The following is a 16,518-nucleotide window of genomic DNA, read 5'->3' on the forward strand; positions in this document are numbered from 1 at the left end:
CAGGGTATTGGTACTCCAGGCCGGGGCGGCGGCCCCGGTCCGTCGGGATGGTCCCTCCAGCATCGGGGAATAGCGGATTTCCCCATAATGCAGTCGCCCAGCACCAGTCACCGGGTGTCAGCGGGTTGGTCCCGATGTCCTCTGGTGGCGGCAAGTGCCCCAGGGCTCCCACAATCCGGCTGATATCCTTTGGCATGTCACGAGTCCCAAGCCAGGGCCCAGTTGGGCTCGCGGTTGTCAGGGCCCACGGCTGGAAAGCGGGGTTCGTGAGCAGAAGGTAGGCTGAAAGCGTGCGGACCCAGGGGTGGATACCTCCGCCCACCTGCATATCTGTGTCTGTTGCGCCTGTATCTGATCTCGTGTTGCCTGTTCGCAGCCCTAGGGTTGCGATGACAAAACGAGCTGCCCACACCGCATGCCGGGCTTGGATGTGTTGCCGGAGGGGCAGCAGACCAAAGCCTCCTGTGGATGGGTGACCGATCAGGAGTTCCTTGGGCACACCAGTCAAGCGTCGGCCAGGATCATCCGGGCCTTGTTGGCGGTCGACCAGGCGAGCCGTGAGTCGCTCTATCTCGTCCAGCACGCGGTCTGGGGCCAGTCCGCCATGCTCCATGTGCCAGGTGACCGTCTGCAAGCCATATGCCGACGCCGCCGTTGCCCTTCCAAATGCTGACAGCGGGAAGCGGGACAGACGCTGCATCCTGCCGGGAGCGGTGATGGCCTCCGGCGACGCGACGGCGGCGATCAATTCCTGCGGCAAGTCTCATCACAGCCGTTCGCCGTCCTTGAACTTCGGACTGGGTGAGGGGCGTTTGTGCCGTGTTGGGTCGTGGGGACGTGCGCATGCTGTGCGCCAGCTCGGATGCCATACAATGGCCTCTTTCCACCGCCAAATGATCATTAACCCAGTAGAGCATTCATTGTGCCATTCAGAGCCGACAAAGGGATGGAACGACGTGTTGGACGTGACGGTTAGTCTTTGCTGAATCCCTTTCACCAATGCCCAGTGCTTGTGGCCATTGCAACGACTTTACTGCATGATTCAATTGTTCCAGTGCGCTGGTGTTATTTAAGCAGGTTATATCAACAGGTCATTAGAATGTCCGCCGCGCGTCTTGGAATTTTGTCTCTTTTCCTTTCGATTGCTATCTCCCTTTATGCTAGAAGCCTTTTGACTATGTGCGTTACGATTCTGGGGTTAGCTTCCTCCTGGCAAGTGTTTTGCGCGTTGATTGCTTGCCAAAGAGTGCAAGCTAGAGAATAGATTATTAGCGTCTGATGAATAATCTACATACAGATGTTTTGGAACTTTGAGCCATCGTTTCCATGACCGTCCGCTAGGCGTCCGCTGGAACGGTCAGGATGTACGGCGTTGCGGACAGGACCGTCCGCGGGCGGGGTATATGTTTCATTCATTTCAATCTTGTTTCCATAACACTTTCATATCACTTTTATCTTGTCCCATACCACTTTCAGGTACCTCCTTCACCCACTTTGAAAGTGGGTTTTAGTTGGATATTCCAACTAAGTAGTGACTTTGCTCTCGCCAAGCCCATTGCTGACAAGAATGTTAGATTGCCTAACGTTCTGCGCGATTGTGTACTGGTGCGTGCTGTGATGGTGGTGGTGGTGGTGCGTGAGCAGCCTCTGCTTGTCAAGCTGGCCGTATGTTCACAGACGTTTTTCGCGGGAATCGGCTGACGTCAATTGTGTGGTTCGTTGTCGCAGGGTCTTGGCGACGGTAAGAAGATTTGCTGCCCACTAAGGCGCCAGCGCAGCTGTTCCGTGCACGGAGTCACGGATATGCTGGCGTCTTGACGGGTCGGGCTCCCTGTGAAACACAGGTCTACACCACATTGCCCATCAATGTGGCAGTGTGTGGAGCCGATCCCGCGCGGGGCGTGCTGGGCGCCCTACTGCCCCACACCTTCGGTGAGGGCGTGCACGGTGCCTGTAGTGTCTTGGTGCAGATCGCTGTCAAGGGTGGGCTCTTCCGAGGCCAAGCGGCCATGAACCCCGAAATCACCCATTTTCCGCGCCTCCCCCACCTCCCCTCTTTTTTGCCGCCTCTACACCTACCTCCACTTATTTAAGGTTTGGTGTAAGGTTTTTATTTCGTGCTTATTTTAGTCTTGGCAGCTAGGTAGGTAGGTTTCGGACATCATCCGCACTACATCATCCCGAGGTCGCCTCCTTCAAGAACGCCTTTTGATCAGTTTTACTTCTTGTACACTCTTTCCCTGGCAGCAGCTTCACTCCATGGTTCGTCTTTCCCCCTCCTCCCCACACACACATGCGCTTCTCTTCCTACCAACTGCCTCTCCTCCCATTGGTATTTCTTTTGCGTTCTTTACAACCCAGTTCTCTATTTCTACCTTCTTTGCGTTCCTGCCAGCATGTACGTTGTCCAATGCGTCATCCCATTGTCAGTTCCGTCATCTCGTACGACACCTTCTGTGTCGTCCTGCGCCGCCTTTGCATCCCTGTTTCCTTTTTAGTCGCTGCCTTTTCTTCCGCTTTCACATGGGTTCTTTAGGGCTTCTTATTTCCAGCTCCCCCAGTCAGCCAGCTTAATACTCCCTTTCAGTGGCATTCGCATGCGTTCTTGTCATTAGGTCTGCTCACAACTTTCCCACCTTCCGCCTCGCATGTGCCTTTGCCCGCTGCTTCTGCTGCCTGGCCAGGTGAGTCCGAAGGAGGTTCGAGCTTTATCGGTATATCGCGTTGTGTTGGTCGGCTGGCCAGACTAGGATAGTTGGGTCAGGCGCGTGTTGGGGGGTTGGGAGGAGCACTTGCATGTCATCAGCTTTTTATTACCAGCTCATCAGCCAGTTTTGGTCCAACCCCATCAATGCCGCCTCCAGGCCAGCAGCAAACTTTATTCCAGCTCACGTCGTCAGTTCTTTTTGCCGCCTCTCCACCTACCTTTACTTCTTTATGGCTTCACTCTACTGCTTTTGTTCTGCTCTTATTTTAGTCTTGGCGGCTAGGTAAGTAGGTTTCCGCGGTCGACATCATTACATCATCCCGAGGTCGGCTCCTTCAAAACCGCCTACTGGTCAGTTCTGCTTCCTTGGCAGCTGCTTCACTCGTTCGTGGTTCATCTTTCCCCCTCCTCCCCCTCGCTCTGGGCTTGGCTGGCTTGGGTTTTTGGGTATCTGGCTTTTCTTGGATTTGGAATAAACTACCCCTCCTCTCACCTCACTCCTCTTACACCGCCCCCTACAGGCGGCGAAGTGGACATCGATGCTGACACTTGGCGTGGCTACCCGTGCAACAGCCATCTGGTGGCAAAGGTGCTGTTCATCCTGCAGCGCCCCGGAGCCATCGTCACACACATTATGACCGGTGGCAGCCAGGTGCGTGTGCGTGTGTATGTTTATGGTTGGGGGCGGGCGAGGTAGGGCCACCAAAGGCGGCGTGAAGAAGGTAGGGAAGCGTGTGCATGTGAATGGGGGGCCTAGGGGCAATGCTGAGCGCGGCCGGGTGGACCGTTTGCCTGTCTGCCTGTAACAGCTTCACCCAAGGCCCCAAACGTCTTGTGTGTCTGACACGGCATAACGCCGTGTAAACTGTGGTCACACTTGTGTGATGAGGGCAAGCAAGTGGTTCCTTCTGTGCACGGCTGGGAACGAGAGTGGGATGCCCCTGTGCTTTTTGGGGTGGGGTCGCGTAGGAGTCGCTCACCTAGTGACATGATGTTCTATGTGGAAGCATAGAACTCAAAGTCCTTGTTGAGGCGGGCTGGATTCCAACCCAGCGACAAGCATGAGTGTACATGAAGTAAATGAGACGGCTGGCAGCGGAGTCTTGAACTCCGAACACCAATAAGTAGTCGTGACACGTAAGTGCCTGGCCATAGCATCCCGCCCGGGTAGCTTACATCTCGGCCTACCTGCCGGAAATTCCCTACTACGGTCCTGCCGTGCTAGGATAATGTCGTGGGGCACGGGGCCCCAGCCCGTTGGGTTCACTACAAGCAACTGCCATCTTCGTGACATGTTACAATAGTATGTACGAAACTCAAGTCGAATCGTTGCCGAAGTTAACAATAGTATTAACAGTAATCGTTGAAATGTTCTAAGGGAAATGTAGTGTACTACAGGTGGGGGAGCCCTCTTGTGTCGGTTTATCTTCTTGGGGGTGTTTTTAGGGCTATGCCTGGCAGGTGTGTGGGGTGTGATGGGTTCCGGCATTTGCCCGGTGCGTTGGGTCTGCTGTGTGGGTGCACCCTACGGGGCTGACCTGACGCCTTGCCGTGCAGCGGTGTCATGTACCGTCTGCAACGCAGCCACCTGTGTCTATCCCACATACTGACACGGCCATTGCGGCCACGAGCATGCCTAGTCTCGGTGCCGCCATGTATTGGGGAACGGGAGGCCAGCTCCCGCAGCCCACGGCATCCCGCACACATGCGCCAAGAAGGTTTGGGGAAACCGCCAGTACCCCGGGATAATGATGACGGTTTCCTGGTTTTTTTCCCCATAGTGCGGCACGGTCCGTCTCTGCAAGCGCGCCCACCACAGTCCCCATTCCACTTCACTCTAAGTGACACTGCACCGATACTTACCCTTTCTTTTCTCCATCTTCTTGAGCATTGGGATGTATGTCTCTTAGCCTGCTTACTGCGTGCTAGAGACGCCACATTTGTTTCTTTCACATGCCCTTCCTTGCTGCCACCCTATGCCTGTGCTTCCACCGCTGTCTGTAGGTGAGACTGGGAGTTAGGCGTGCTGGGTAACCGTTGGTAGCGGGTTCGGCAGGCTTATTGACACATATGGGTGCATTTCGGGGACAGGGTGCCTGGGCGGCCGCCTGAACTGTTACAGACGCAACTTGTGGGTAAGTATAATTACCGGGGCTACACGACTGTGCGACCAAGCAGTACATGGTAGGTATTGTAGGTAACACGATAAATGGTCTGGGTTCTTTCCATTATCATTGAGCAACACACAAACACATTTACACATACACATGCCCAGGTTGAGCCGTTCGTGCCCGTCCTATTCGTGGTGCCCATCCTGTTCATCACCACCATGGTGCTGCGCGAGGGGCTGGGCGTGCAACTCATGTCACCAACGGCCAGGTGGGGTTGCGTGTGTGGAGTCATGTATGTTGGAAAACGAAAACAGAAAGAATGCCCCATCGCTCGGTGTTACTTGCGGAATACCTGCCAAATACCGCTTGGATGGTAGCCATGTAGCCCCGTAGTGTAGCAGCTGACCACTGAAAAGGTCTCTCGAGTTGCTGGTGGTCGCGCTCTGCGCGTATTTATAGCACCGTACTGTGTACCGGCTGCTACATTCCCCCCCCCTTTGAAGGGAACCGTCCCGGGCCCTTAGAGCCTCGTATACCGCCAGCCTGTGCCTACCTTCGCCTACCCTCGGGCAGTGGGGTGTCCAAGCCCACGTCACGTCATGCCGCCCTTCATGTGCCTAGCCTTCAGGTTTTTCAGGCACAGAGACAGTCCAGTCGGTTCAGCTACTTTTATAGTTTTTTGCGCGATTTTCGCTCACTGAGTCGCCACACCCGAAATACCACTCGAACGTGATCGGTGGGGGTTGAACTGACGACTTCAGAATCGTGAATTTCATGAGGTCTCGATATCAAATGTAGCAGCTGACCACTGAAAAGGTCTCTCGCGTTGCTGTCGGTCGCGCTCTGCGCGTATTTATAGCACCGTACTGTGTACCGGCTGCTACACGTAGTCATGTGTGTGTGTGTGTGTGTGTGTGTGTGTGTGCACATGGAGGTTTGCGTGCACTTGTGTGTGCGTGTGGAGGCATGTGTAGAGGCGTGCGTGCCCACCCCAAAAGCCATCGCCTGCCCTATGTTGACCCGGCTGCTCACTGACATCTTCAAGTACATCCCACTATGCACACCACCCATACACACACTACACACACAAACACACTATAAACACACACATACACTTTCACCGCCCAAGCAGCTGCACACTGCTCAAGTTCGGCATCGCTGTGGGCAGCCGCTCCATGATCCTGCTCAAGTCGCTGCTGCTGGGCAAGGGCTCACTCTACTACAAGCGTGAGAGCAACATGGTGCGTTCGGGAGGGTGTCGTGAGGTAGTGCAGCCGGGTGGTGCAGTGAGGTGGTGTGGCCACATGGGGCAGTGGTGTGGGTGTGGGCATTTCCTACCGGGGCTCCCTTAGTCCCACCAGGCCTGCTTTTTGTTGATGAGGCTGTACCGCTGCTGGAGCTAGGTGTGCAGCTGACATGCATGCCACCTTGTGCTGTGGTACGACACACAACCTCCTCACGCCCACACGGCACTCTTCCCACATCCCAGCACCCACTGCATCCCTGCACAGGAGTTCTTCATCATTGTCTTTACCGCCTGCACCATCAAGATCCCCTTGCTGCACGAGGTGGCCGTCAGCGGCGGCACCATGCTCGTCATCTGCATGCAGGCGGCACTGTGCCCGCACCACTTCCTGCCTGAGGTCGACCCCCTCAACGTGGTGCTGCAGGTGGGCGGTTGGAGTGTGGCGGGCATGGGAGGCTTGAGCAGGGTGGGCAGGGGAGGGAGGGGGAAGGGATAGGTCAATCCAAACCCAAGCAAAAGACCGAGACCCTGAACCGAAAAACCACCATCCCAGCGAGCGTGAAGGAGACCTTTGTCCTGAGCAGCCTTGAGCCTTGTTCTCCTGGTCGGTGTAGGCTGTTGACCATCAAGTAGCACCCAGGCTTGCAGCGTGCAGTTACCCAACCCATTAATGCTGATGTGCACAACACGCTACAATACTCACCTGTGACAAACCAAAGGGGTACCTGCATCACGTTGGGAGTGCTGGCATTTAGGCAGACGTCGGTGGGAGGGGTGTAACTAAAACTGCAACACAATATGCGTGGGCGGGGGCCTAGATCATTACGGAACCCAAGAAAAACCGAGAAACCCAAACCTGAGCCAGCCCAAACCCAAGGACAAGACCAATACCAAGAGCCCCAGACGATTCAACCCAGTGCGAAGGAGGCAAGGAGTGCGAAGGAGGATTGGCTTTAACGTTTGCATTGGGCACCCTTCAGCCTTGTTCTTTTGGTCGGTGTAGGCTGCAGAATGTCGACTCTGTTGTATCCACTTCCACTGTTTAGGTGGTAGTGAAAACTACCGATTAGTGAATGAAGGGAGGCTAAATGCCTCAGCAAGAATGACGACTTGTACAGCAATCTGTACCTCTTCCCTGAATTCTGAACCTCTTCCCTGAATTCTGAACCTCTTCCCTGCCCTCTCCCCTTCCCCATTTCCTTTCTTCTGGATGCACAGGCCACCACCGCCACCGTGTTCATGCTGGTGAACGCATCCTACCAGCAGCACTGCCGCCTGGCCAGCCAGGCGGCTAAGCACAACACCCTGGCGGCATGCAGTGCAGCCGCAGGGGGAGCGGGACCCGGCTCAGGCAGCTTGACTGATGGGGGTGAGCTGTGCAGACAGTCAGGCAGTGCCCGGAAACTGACAAGTTGTGTGATAGTGTCGAAGCCTTTGGGTATGTCCAGGGGGCCAAGTGTTCACCAGGTCGTGGACTTTGCTTGCAGCTGCGGGCACTTGATACACTGCATGGTTCATGTGTGGGCTTACTGTGCACCTTTTTTCACTGGCCAATTGTGTTGCAGATGTGGTACATCTGCTCAAGACCATCCAGAATACTATGCAAAACACTCTGAGCGACATGGTGAAGCTCACTGAGTTCTTATCGAATGTGGTGCTTGTGGACCTGAAGCACCACCTCAGGCCACCAAGTTCAGGGCACGCATCGCGTGGCTCCAACCAGGTCTTCCGTTGCCGCCTTATGAAGTCCTATGGCATGACCCCGAAGGTAAGCAGGCATGTGGCAAGGCACCACACACACTGACCTAAATGTCTGGAATCTCGCCTACAGTCTGTGAGATGTAATCTGACTGGGTCATGGTTGTCAGATCCCGCACCCTTACCTGTAATGCTCCCTGTTTGTTCGACCACATGCAGTCAATGTGGTGCATGGTGCTGGGTAAGGCGCTTCCCGACGACTTCCTGGTTGCCGCCCACCTTTTTGCCGTGCGATGGGAGGTGGGTATGGGCCCTGGGTGTGGGCAGTGTGCATCGTTGCATGTTCAGCCTTGATTACCACATGCTGATCAATCAAAGTCTCCCGCTTGATGTACCCTGTCCCTGTCATGTGTTGCCATTTCTTAAGAATCCATGATGCAGCAGTGGGATGGCCACATATTATGCAGCATGTATGTAGTGGCTGGGCTTTCTAGACAAGAGGGCTGTGGCACTTGGTCACAGTGATATCACCTGACCAGGGGAAGGGGGTCATGCCTGGGCCTTGCTTATTGCAGCGGTATGCAGACATCATCATGGGCAGTGACTTCCACATCGATGGCTCCCAGAATGGCATCATTTGGTGCAGCGCCATCCAGCATGAGTACGAGCTGCAGAACATCTGCTTCTCGAGGGGCAGCAACAAGGATGAGTTCATCCTGCACGTGCTGGACAAGTCCCTGCTGCCAAAGAAGCTGTCATCCGTGGGTCAGCACAAGTGAGTTTGCCTCCATGCCACACATGACGGGAATTTGCCATTTGGTGCAAACTGAGCTACCCAGTGTCATGCAGTGCAACAGGTTGTTTGATTGAGGACGGCCTTGGGACAGCATTATTTTTTTGCGGAATATATTCCGAATTCGGAATAAAAATTGTTCGTGGTCCTGAAAGTTAAGAATAAATAATATAATGTTCCAACCGTACAAGTTCATTCCTCCAGCCAAAAATGGACTGTCCATGCCAAAGCAGCTAGAATCTCACAGGAGACATACATGTTAACCGTATCATAAGTACTTTAATGCCATGAATACTGTTTGGAAGCTCACACCCGAAAGTCAACGAGGAATTGGACTGTTTTTGACTGGACCAAACACTGCAAACATTCGGACCCAAAGCTCCCAAAGTGTGGAGGGCAATTAAAGCAGGTATTAAACTTCACTGAATTCGAAGCCATTAGCGATGTTAATGAAGACAGTGTAGAGGTCGTAGGCAATGTGGACGCAATGCTGCAGCCAGCCGACGACAATGACGCCACTCCAGTTGTCAACAGCGAGCAGGCCAAACATCAGCGTTCGTCATATGGAGACAATCATGATGGGCCAGGAAACAGGTTGTGTTTGGTGGTTCTGGTTCATTGCTGCTATTCATCATTACTTTTGCAACCCGGAAAGCCATGTAATGTTATCTTTCAACGTGAATGTTAATGAATCATCGAGGGTTTCTGGTGAAGCAGCTGGCCGTGGTCATTGCGGTTCATTGTAGGGTGACNGCAATGACCACGGCCAGCTGCTGCCATACGGTGGCGAAAGTAACTTGCCTTGCATAAGGTGCACGACGGCGAGTTGTAGTGAGAACACTGCAGAAGGAAAGGCAGCACCGGCATGTGTGTATGTGGAAGTGTTCTGTGGGTGGGTGGAAGCCACTGCTAGCAGTGGGGATATGGACAGTGCGTTCAGGCAGCCGGACGCACATCACAACCGTTTACTCACACGTTGAAAAGGGGAAAATGTATGGCGCCTTGGCACTGTGCACGACACAAATTTTGTAGAACCGTGGTGCACAGTAGGGTTGTAGGGATGTAGGCAGGTCTTTAGGCCCCCAAAACAAGCAGGTGGCTGTGGTGACTGCAAGCTTTTGATACCAGTCTTTCCTTTCAGGCGTGCAACATATGCTGCATGAGGGCGCTGCGAAACACACCTGACACGCCAGCAACATGCAGCAACCATTGCGTGTCTTGATAACAGGGCACTGTTATCAGCGGCCTGCCGTGCCGACCGAAGCTGCATGTGCCCAGGTTTAATGCCGCTTGGTGATTATTCAAGGAACCGCACGACCTTGCAGTGCTCCTCTCGGGTTGGATGAAGGGCAGCACCCCTTGCCGGCAATATGCTGTGTATGTTGCCCATGCCCGCTGCTGCTTATGAAGGCTGCTCTCAGCAAGCCAAGCAAGCGAATATTCTATCCTCCATTGAAAGTATCCTTTTTTAAGATTGCCACTGTCACCACAAGCTATCCTTTACATTTTTGTTTATCTTTTTTATTGTCTTTCTTCTTTCTTTTTTGTTTTTGTTTCGCAACTTTTAAGCAGCCATTATTAAGCAGTTCAATTGTTCTGTGGACGCGTACGCCTGCATGCCAAATGACCTGCGGACTTCACGCTGTGGCATTTCACAGTAGCCGGAGCAACCCGCTGGCCGGTCCGCACAGCAGCCAATCTGGCGTTCGTCAACGCACGCATTTTCCACATGCATAATGCTTATCCCACCAGCACTCCTGGCCCTTGAAAAGGTCAGACCCTTTGTTGCACGGCTTCACATTTTGGGCATGATAATCAAGCCACTTCAGCTCCCGATCGAATTTTGCCCGCCCGCAAATTTTACACACATACATATCAAGCCTGCGTTCTCGGCTTTCGAGAGCTGGCCTTTGCACGGCCGGCCATGGTCTTCATATTTTGGAGTTGTATGGAGTTTTTATTCGGCAGTCGTACCTGCATATCGTTTGTATGATAGCTGCTTAACAATGGTGAACGTCCTCTATTCGATCAGTGCTTGAGAGATTGTGGTGTGTGTGTTGTGACATTCCCCAAACCTGGTGTTTGCACAAACTAAACTGTAACTCATCGGTGGGGGGTCTGGGGGGGGTGTGGAGGCCCCCCCAGCACCTTACAGATTCGGAATACTTTTATTCCTGCAACTAAAAACCTATTCCTCCATTAGGACTGGAAAATTAACCAGCAAAACTGAAAAAAAACACTGCCTTGGGGTGCCTCCCATGAACATACAGGAATGACACAGCCTTTGTGAAGGTGCTGGGTGACATCACCTTTGGGGACCTTCACAACAAGCATGTGAAGTTTGAGAGCACCACTGGCAAGGGGCCCTACAAGCGTGCTCTGGCCCTGCAGGTAAGCAGTGCCAACTGCACACATTGAGTGCTCTTTATTTGTGGTGCTTTAGCAGCACTACTATCTCTGTATTTTCTAAGTAAGAATTCTATAGTATTGCCATAAGAGAACAGAAAGAAGCTGTAGGTTTTTTGTCCATAGGCACATTTCTTGCATACTTCTATTATTTTCATTTTTCTTATTAAAAGGAGCTGCTGGCCCCCCATGTTACTTCAAGCACATCCCGACCTGTGAAACCACCTGTAGCAGCTGACCGCTGAAAAGGTCTCTCGAGTTGCTGGCGGTCGCGCTCTGCGCGTATTTATAGCGCCGTACTATGTACCGGCTGCTACATTCCCCCCCCTTTGAAGGGAACCGTCCCGGGCCCTTAGAGCTTCGTATGCCACCAGCCTGTGCCTACCTTCGCCTACCCTCGGGCAGTGGGTAATTACTCCACGTCACGTCATGTGCCGGCTCACATGCGCCTAGCCGTCTTCAGATTTTTCAGGCACAGAGCCAGTCCAGTCGGTTCAGCTACTTTTAATATTTGTGCGATATTCGCTCTCTGAGTCGCCACACCCGAATACCACCCGAACGTGATCGGTGGGGGTTGAACCGACGACTTCAGGATCGTGAATTTTCACGAGGTCTCGATACCAAATGTAGCAGCTGACCGCTGAAAAGGTCTCTCGAGTTGCTGGCAGTCGCGCTCTGCGCATATTTATAGCGCCGTACTATGTACCGGCTGCTACACCACCTGGCTACATGCATTGGAACCCTGTACTGCATATGGTATGGACTGTGCAGGCAAGGTTAGCACTGGCGCATTGTGCAAAGACTTACCCGAACGACTTCGACCCGACGGTGTACCTCTTTGATGATATGTCGGAGCACGAAGGCAAGGAGGAGCTCATCAAGATGTGGCTGAGCCGGCTAGACACTGGAAGTGTTGTGGAGGTGGGGACCGAGTCATCCATGTTCCCAGAGGAGTCGGTGGACATGGAGGAGGTGGAGGACATGGAGGAGGTGGACATGTAGTGAAGGGGCCCTTAGATAGAGGCATGCAGGGTCCCAGGAAGTGGTGCATGACCCAGGAAGTGGTGGCCCAGCAGGGGATGGACATGTGCAGTTCTCTGTTGTGTGCAGGATGAGATAGCACTGGTGTGCAGCTGTGTGTGGTGGTGGGGCTGGGTGGTAGAACAGCAAAGCTGCACATGAGAGTAGACACTGCACCAGCACCTACAGCTAGGTTCGTGTGTGGGTGCGTCTGTATGTTTGTCTGAAGGGGCCAGAACTCATCATAAACTTTTATTCAGCAATGTCAGGGATTACGAATCCAGCTTCAGTCATCCTTTGTCTGGTTTTGTGAGACACAAGACAGAATCACGACTACAACTGAACTGCCTTGACAACTGTTATCCCCTTAGGCTAGGGCTGCTCCTGATACTACTGCTGCTACTGATCGGCTAGGACTGCTGGGCAAATATTGTGTCACTGCAACGGTCCACAGGGCCTCAACCTTTCCTTTTGGTGTGTGTTTGTGTTTGTGTGAATAGCAAGGAAGGTGTTCCCCTGTGTCGAGTGTGGCAGGTGTCTCTGCAGGTGTTCCTATGAACTGCTTATGTGTGTGCGGAGGTTTCCCTCAGCTAGGCTAATCTACTGCTTTTTCCTTTACTACTTTTTTATATTATCAGGACCGCTGGGAGCAGTTTCATTGCATCTTGATAGAAATGCAGTAAGCTCTGTTATATGATGTTGATGATCCATTTTATATAGGTTTAATAACACATATATCCTAATACACAAGGATGTGCATGTCCGAATGATGGGTGTGCCATACAGGAACAGTCTGAAGGAAGGTGCAGGAAGGTGCTTGAAGGTGATAAAAAAACCTTTCAGGATTGGCGCTCCCCTAATCAGGCTTCCTCGTGTTAGCTAGATGGCAGAAGGTGGGCCGAATTTGTTGTGCCCTAAATTAGAACTTGAAGTGCAGAGTTGGGGGATGCTTTAGTTAGAATGGCTTGCCGGCCAGAGGCCTTATCAACTGCTAACCGTTACAACTGAGTACCCATTGGTATGTTAGGTCTGTAGGGCATGTAAGGCATGTTGGTCAAACAGGGTTAATGGCTTTCCATTTTAATGCTGTACTTCAGCTTCCTGCAGCGATGCAACGAATCTGTGGAATCCTTAGCATGCAGTGGGGGCGCAAGTGGCGGTAATTGCCAGTTTACATGCTATGTTACATTGGGAAAACGTTTTGGACTAGGGGGCCAGCTTTCCAAAGCCGAAAAGGGGCAGTCCGTACTGCATTGGAGGGCAAGCACAAGAACGCAGTGACGTTTGGAGTACACATTTGTTATTGAGATTCCCAAACAAGGAAGGTCGGCAGACTTGAGATTCCCAAACAAGGAAGGTCGGCAGACTTGTTACGGCGGCCTAGACCTGTCTGGATTGCGGCAAGCATGCAGCCGCCATAGCATAATCATTATTGACTGAACAGTTAGCCTTCTCGTGATGCAGCAGTCTGTAGAATGATATTCACACAAAGCAGGAGTGTCATTGCGGCAATATGTAGGTGGTACTTCCATTGCATCCATGCTCGGTCTGCTGGCTGGCAGCCCAAGGCGCACCAAAGTGCCCGTGCTGCATGGGGCAATTGTTGTCCACTCCCAGCCAGAACACATTTGAGGATCATTCCAATTGCACATTTTGAAGCAGGAATCAGCGGCAAAGCTGATTGTGTCTTGTAAAGGCACACTTCGTTTGAACTTGGATTGAATGAATGAAGAAGGGAATAAGAAGGACAACAATCAAACAGGCACGAGCGAGATGTCAGGAGGGAGGTGCTTGGAGTGTTGTGATGGGTCGGTCTAACAGGGGTGTTTGCACTTGGCCGCACACTAACATTAAGTTCTAAAGATCTCACACCTGGCTCAGCGAATCACCCAAGCGATAAGAAACTTATTAAATACAATAATAGAAAGTAAAATTCTCTAAAAAATTGCGTAAAGGGGCCCCGTGCACGACTAGGGGGGCGGCTTTCCAAAGCCGAAAAGGGGCTCGGCCCCCGTTTGATTCGCAGGGAAGTCCGTACGGCATAAGAGTGCAAGCACAAGAACGCCGCCACATTTGGAGTACAGACTTGTTAAGTACAGGACTTGTTAAGTACTGGAGTACAGACTAGTTGAAATCCTCAAACATTAAAGGTCGGCAGACTTGCTACGGCGGTGTAGACCTGTCTGGATCATCGCCATAGCATGATCATTATTGACTGAACAGTTAGCCTTCTCGTGATGCGACAATCCGTAGAATGACATACACACAAAGCAGGAGTGTCAACGTGTGTTGCCGCCGCTGCGCCAAATCCATGAGTCGATACGTAGGTGGTACTACCGTTGCATGCATGTTCGATGCTGGCCCTTCTGCTGGCTGTCAGCTCAAGGCGCGCCAAAGTGCTCGTGCTTCATGGACCAATTGGCGTCCGCTCCCAGCCAGAACGCATTCGGGGATCATTCCAATTGCACATTTTGAAGTCGGAATGCAGCGGCAAAGCTGATGGTGTGTCGCACGGAAGTTAATGTCCACTTTGAAAAGTTATCAGCAGGTCTGAGGCCCTTATAACTAGTGTGCGACGAATACGGACTTAGTGTCCTTACAGGGTGTCTCCACTGGGAAGTCTGTTAGCGACCTTTTTGAAAATTCTCACCCGGGACGTCAGCTTTGCACGCTCTGTTTCGCAATATCACATATCCTATATAAATAAATGATAGGAATGCAAAAGGGTTGACGGAAGGCGGGGGGACGGCGAAGAACGTAGGGCCCATGTCGAGACAAGGCCCTTGTTAGCAGTCCAATAAGCCCACAAAAGTTAAAGCTCCTCCGGACCAGCCCATAACAGGGAGTCTCCACTGGGAAGTCTGTTGACTATCTCCGGAAAAGTTATTGGCGCTAACAATGGCTAACAAAGCCTAACAAAGTACTGTCTCCACTAGCAGCCCCGAAACCATAATTTTCCCGTCTTTTAGCGCCATTTCGCTCCTGCTCGAGCATATTTTTTATGGCGTTTGGGACCATTGCATTCCTAAGCCCTGGCTATGAAGGCGTTGAGCCATTTCCTGCTGCTGAGCGGCCTGGGTAGCAGCATGGGCATCGGCATCGCTGAACAGTCGGGGCAGCGGACTCTGCATGGGCTGTTGAATGGTTGCCATTAAGGCATTGTGCAGTGAAGTAGGAAAGTCCTCAGACGGAACCGGCGAGGGCGACTGGTTCTGCGACATTTCCGTATTGGTCAACGGCGCAAGTCGGCAAGCAGTCAAGGTAGTAGACGGAAAGCATAGCAAAGACCGGGTGATATTAGAATTAAAAAAGAAGCTACGAAATTTTCCGCAAAGTTAGCAAGGCTTATGGGCTGGTGTTACAAGACGGGAAAATTATGGTTTCGGAGCTGCTAGTGGAGACAGTACTTTGTTAGGCTTTGTTAGCCATTGTTAGCGCGCCAATAACTTTTCCGGAGATAGTCAACAGACTTCCATGTGTAAACACCCTGTTAGTGTACGAGGCGTTTCCATTGGGCCCTTCGGCTTTTCGCGTACGGAGCCCCTTTACACGATTTTTTAGAGAACTTTTACTCTCTGTTACTGTATTAAACTAGTTACTTATCGCTTGGGTATTTCGCTGAGCCAGGGAGCCAGGTGTGAGATTCTTTTGAACTTTATGTTAGTGTCCGGTCTAGTGGAAACACCCTGTAAATCCCTGGCGTTAATCCGCACTGGAAATACCGGTTTCTTAAGCTTGTAGGGAGACTTTTACTTGCTTGCACCTTTCGGCCTACCTTCAAATGCGCATAAAGGTCCTATTCTTCGCCAAAAGTCGTGAAGTGGCTGGGCTAAGTGAGCAGGTGTTTGAGCTGGCAGACGGCGGCAATACAGAGGACCTATTGCATCAGATCATCTCGGCTCATCCTGGGCTTGAAAATGTCATGAAGTCATGCGTGTTTGCTGTAAATCAAGAGTACGTCCGGCCATGCGACAAGGAACCGCTGAAGGAGGGCGATGAAGTCGCCATTATTCCACCTCTCAGCGGCGGTTAACAGGATGCTATCCACTGTAAAGAGCCTGCTTTGCTAAGCGTGAACTCGCGTTTCATTACTCTGGGGACACGACATCGTGCTTTCAAGTGCACGTGTTTATGAACGCGTCGATGGGATAACACCACACGTTATAAATTATCCAGCTACCTTTTGAAAGGCCGTGTACTGCAGCAATGCCTGTCCGTTTCGATTCTAGGATGTAAACATATGGGTCGTACAGCATTACTGAGTCTAGCTCTTGCAAGTTGTGCTTTACAGGCATCTGACGCCGCCACCAGCAAAAGGATGGATCCAACCTTCTTAAACTCCACTTCATGTCTATTAACATATTCCTTCCTGTAACTAAACATTTTGACATATGCACCTCCAGCACCCATCTAAGATTGCAATATCCAAAGCCCTATGTACACTGTCGACTCAGGAGCCCTGTAATGGATTTCAATGTTAAAGCATGCTCTGCGGAATGAACAACTACGCATCACGCATATAACTATTTTCTTAACT

The 16,518-nt window shown here is 52.0% G+C and overlaps 2 protein-coding genes across 2 annotated transcripts; both read left to right on the forward strand.

Annotated features, from left to right (window-relative positions):
- Positions 1-1,567: 1,567 nt before the first annotated feature.
- VOLCADRAFT_93761 (uncharacterized protein) lies at positions 1,568-11,963 on the forward strand (the record flags this gene model as incomplete). Its single annotated transcript, XM_002952925.1, has 13 exons — positions 1,568-1,605; positions 1,729-1,741; positions 1,845-1,932; positions 3,229-3,359; positions 4,983-5,086; positions 5,951-6,059; positions 6,330-6,488; positions 7,283-7,433; positions 7,630-7,832; positions 7,982-8,062; positions 8,338-8,537; positions 10,826-10,946; positions 11,733-11,963. 13 exons carry the CDS (start codon positions 1,568-1,570, stop codon positions 11,961-11,963), a joined length of 1,629 nt encoding a protein of 542 aa, XP_002952971.1.
- Positions 11,964-15,427: 3,464 nt separating this feature from the next.
- On the forward strand, positions 15,428-16,047 carry VOLCADRAFT_82067 (uncharacterized protein). The gene has a single exon (XM_002952926.1). The coding sequence runs from the start codon at positions 15,763-15,765 to the stop codon at positions 16,012-16,014; it is 252 nt and encodes an 83-aa protein (XP_002952972.1). The 5' UTR covers positions 15,428-15,762; the 3' UTR covers positions 16,015-16,047.
- Positions 16,048-16,518: the final 471 nt, after the last annotated feature.

This window comes from Volvox carteri, assembly GCF_000143455.1.
Source record: "Volvox carteri f. nagariensis unplaced genomic scaffold VOLCAscaffold_33, whole genome shotgun sequence".
NCBI classification, from domain to species: Eukaryota; Viridiplantae; Chlorophyta; class Chlorophyceae; order Chlamydomonadales; family Volvocaceae; genus Volvox; species Volvox carteri.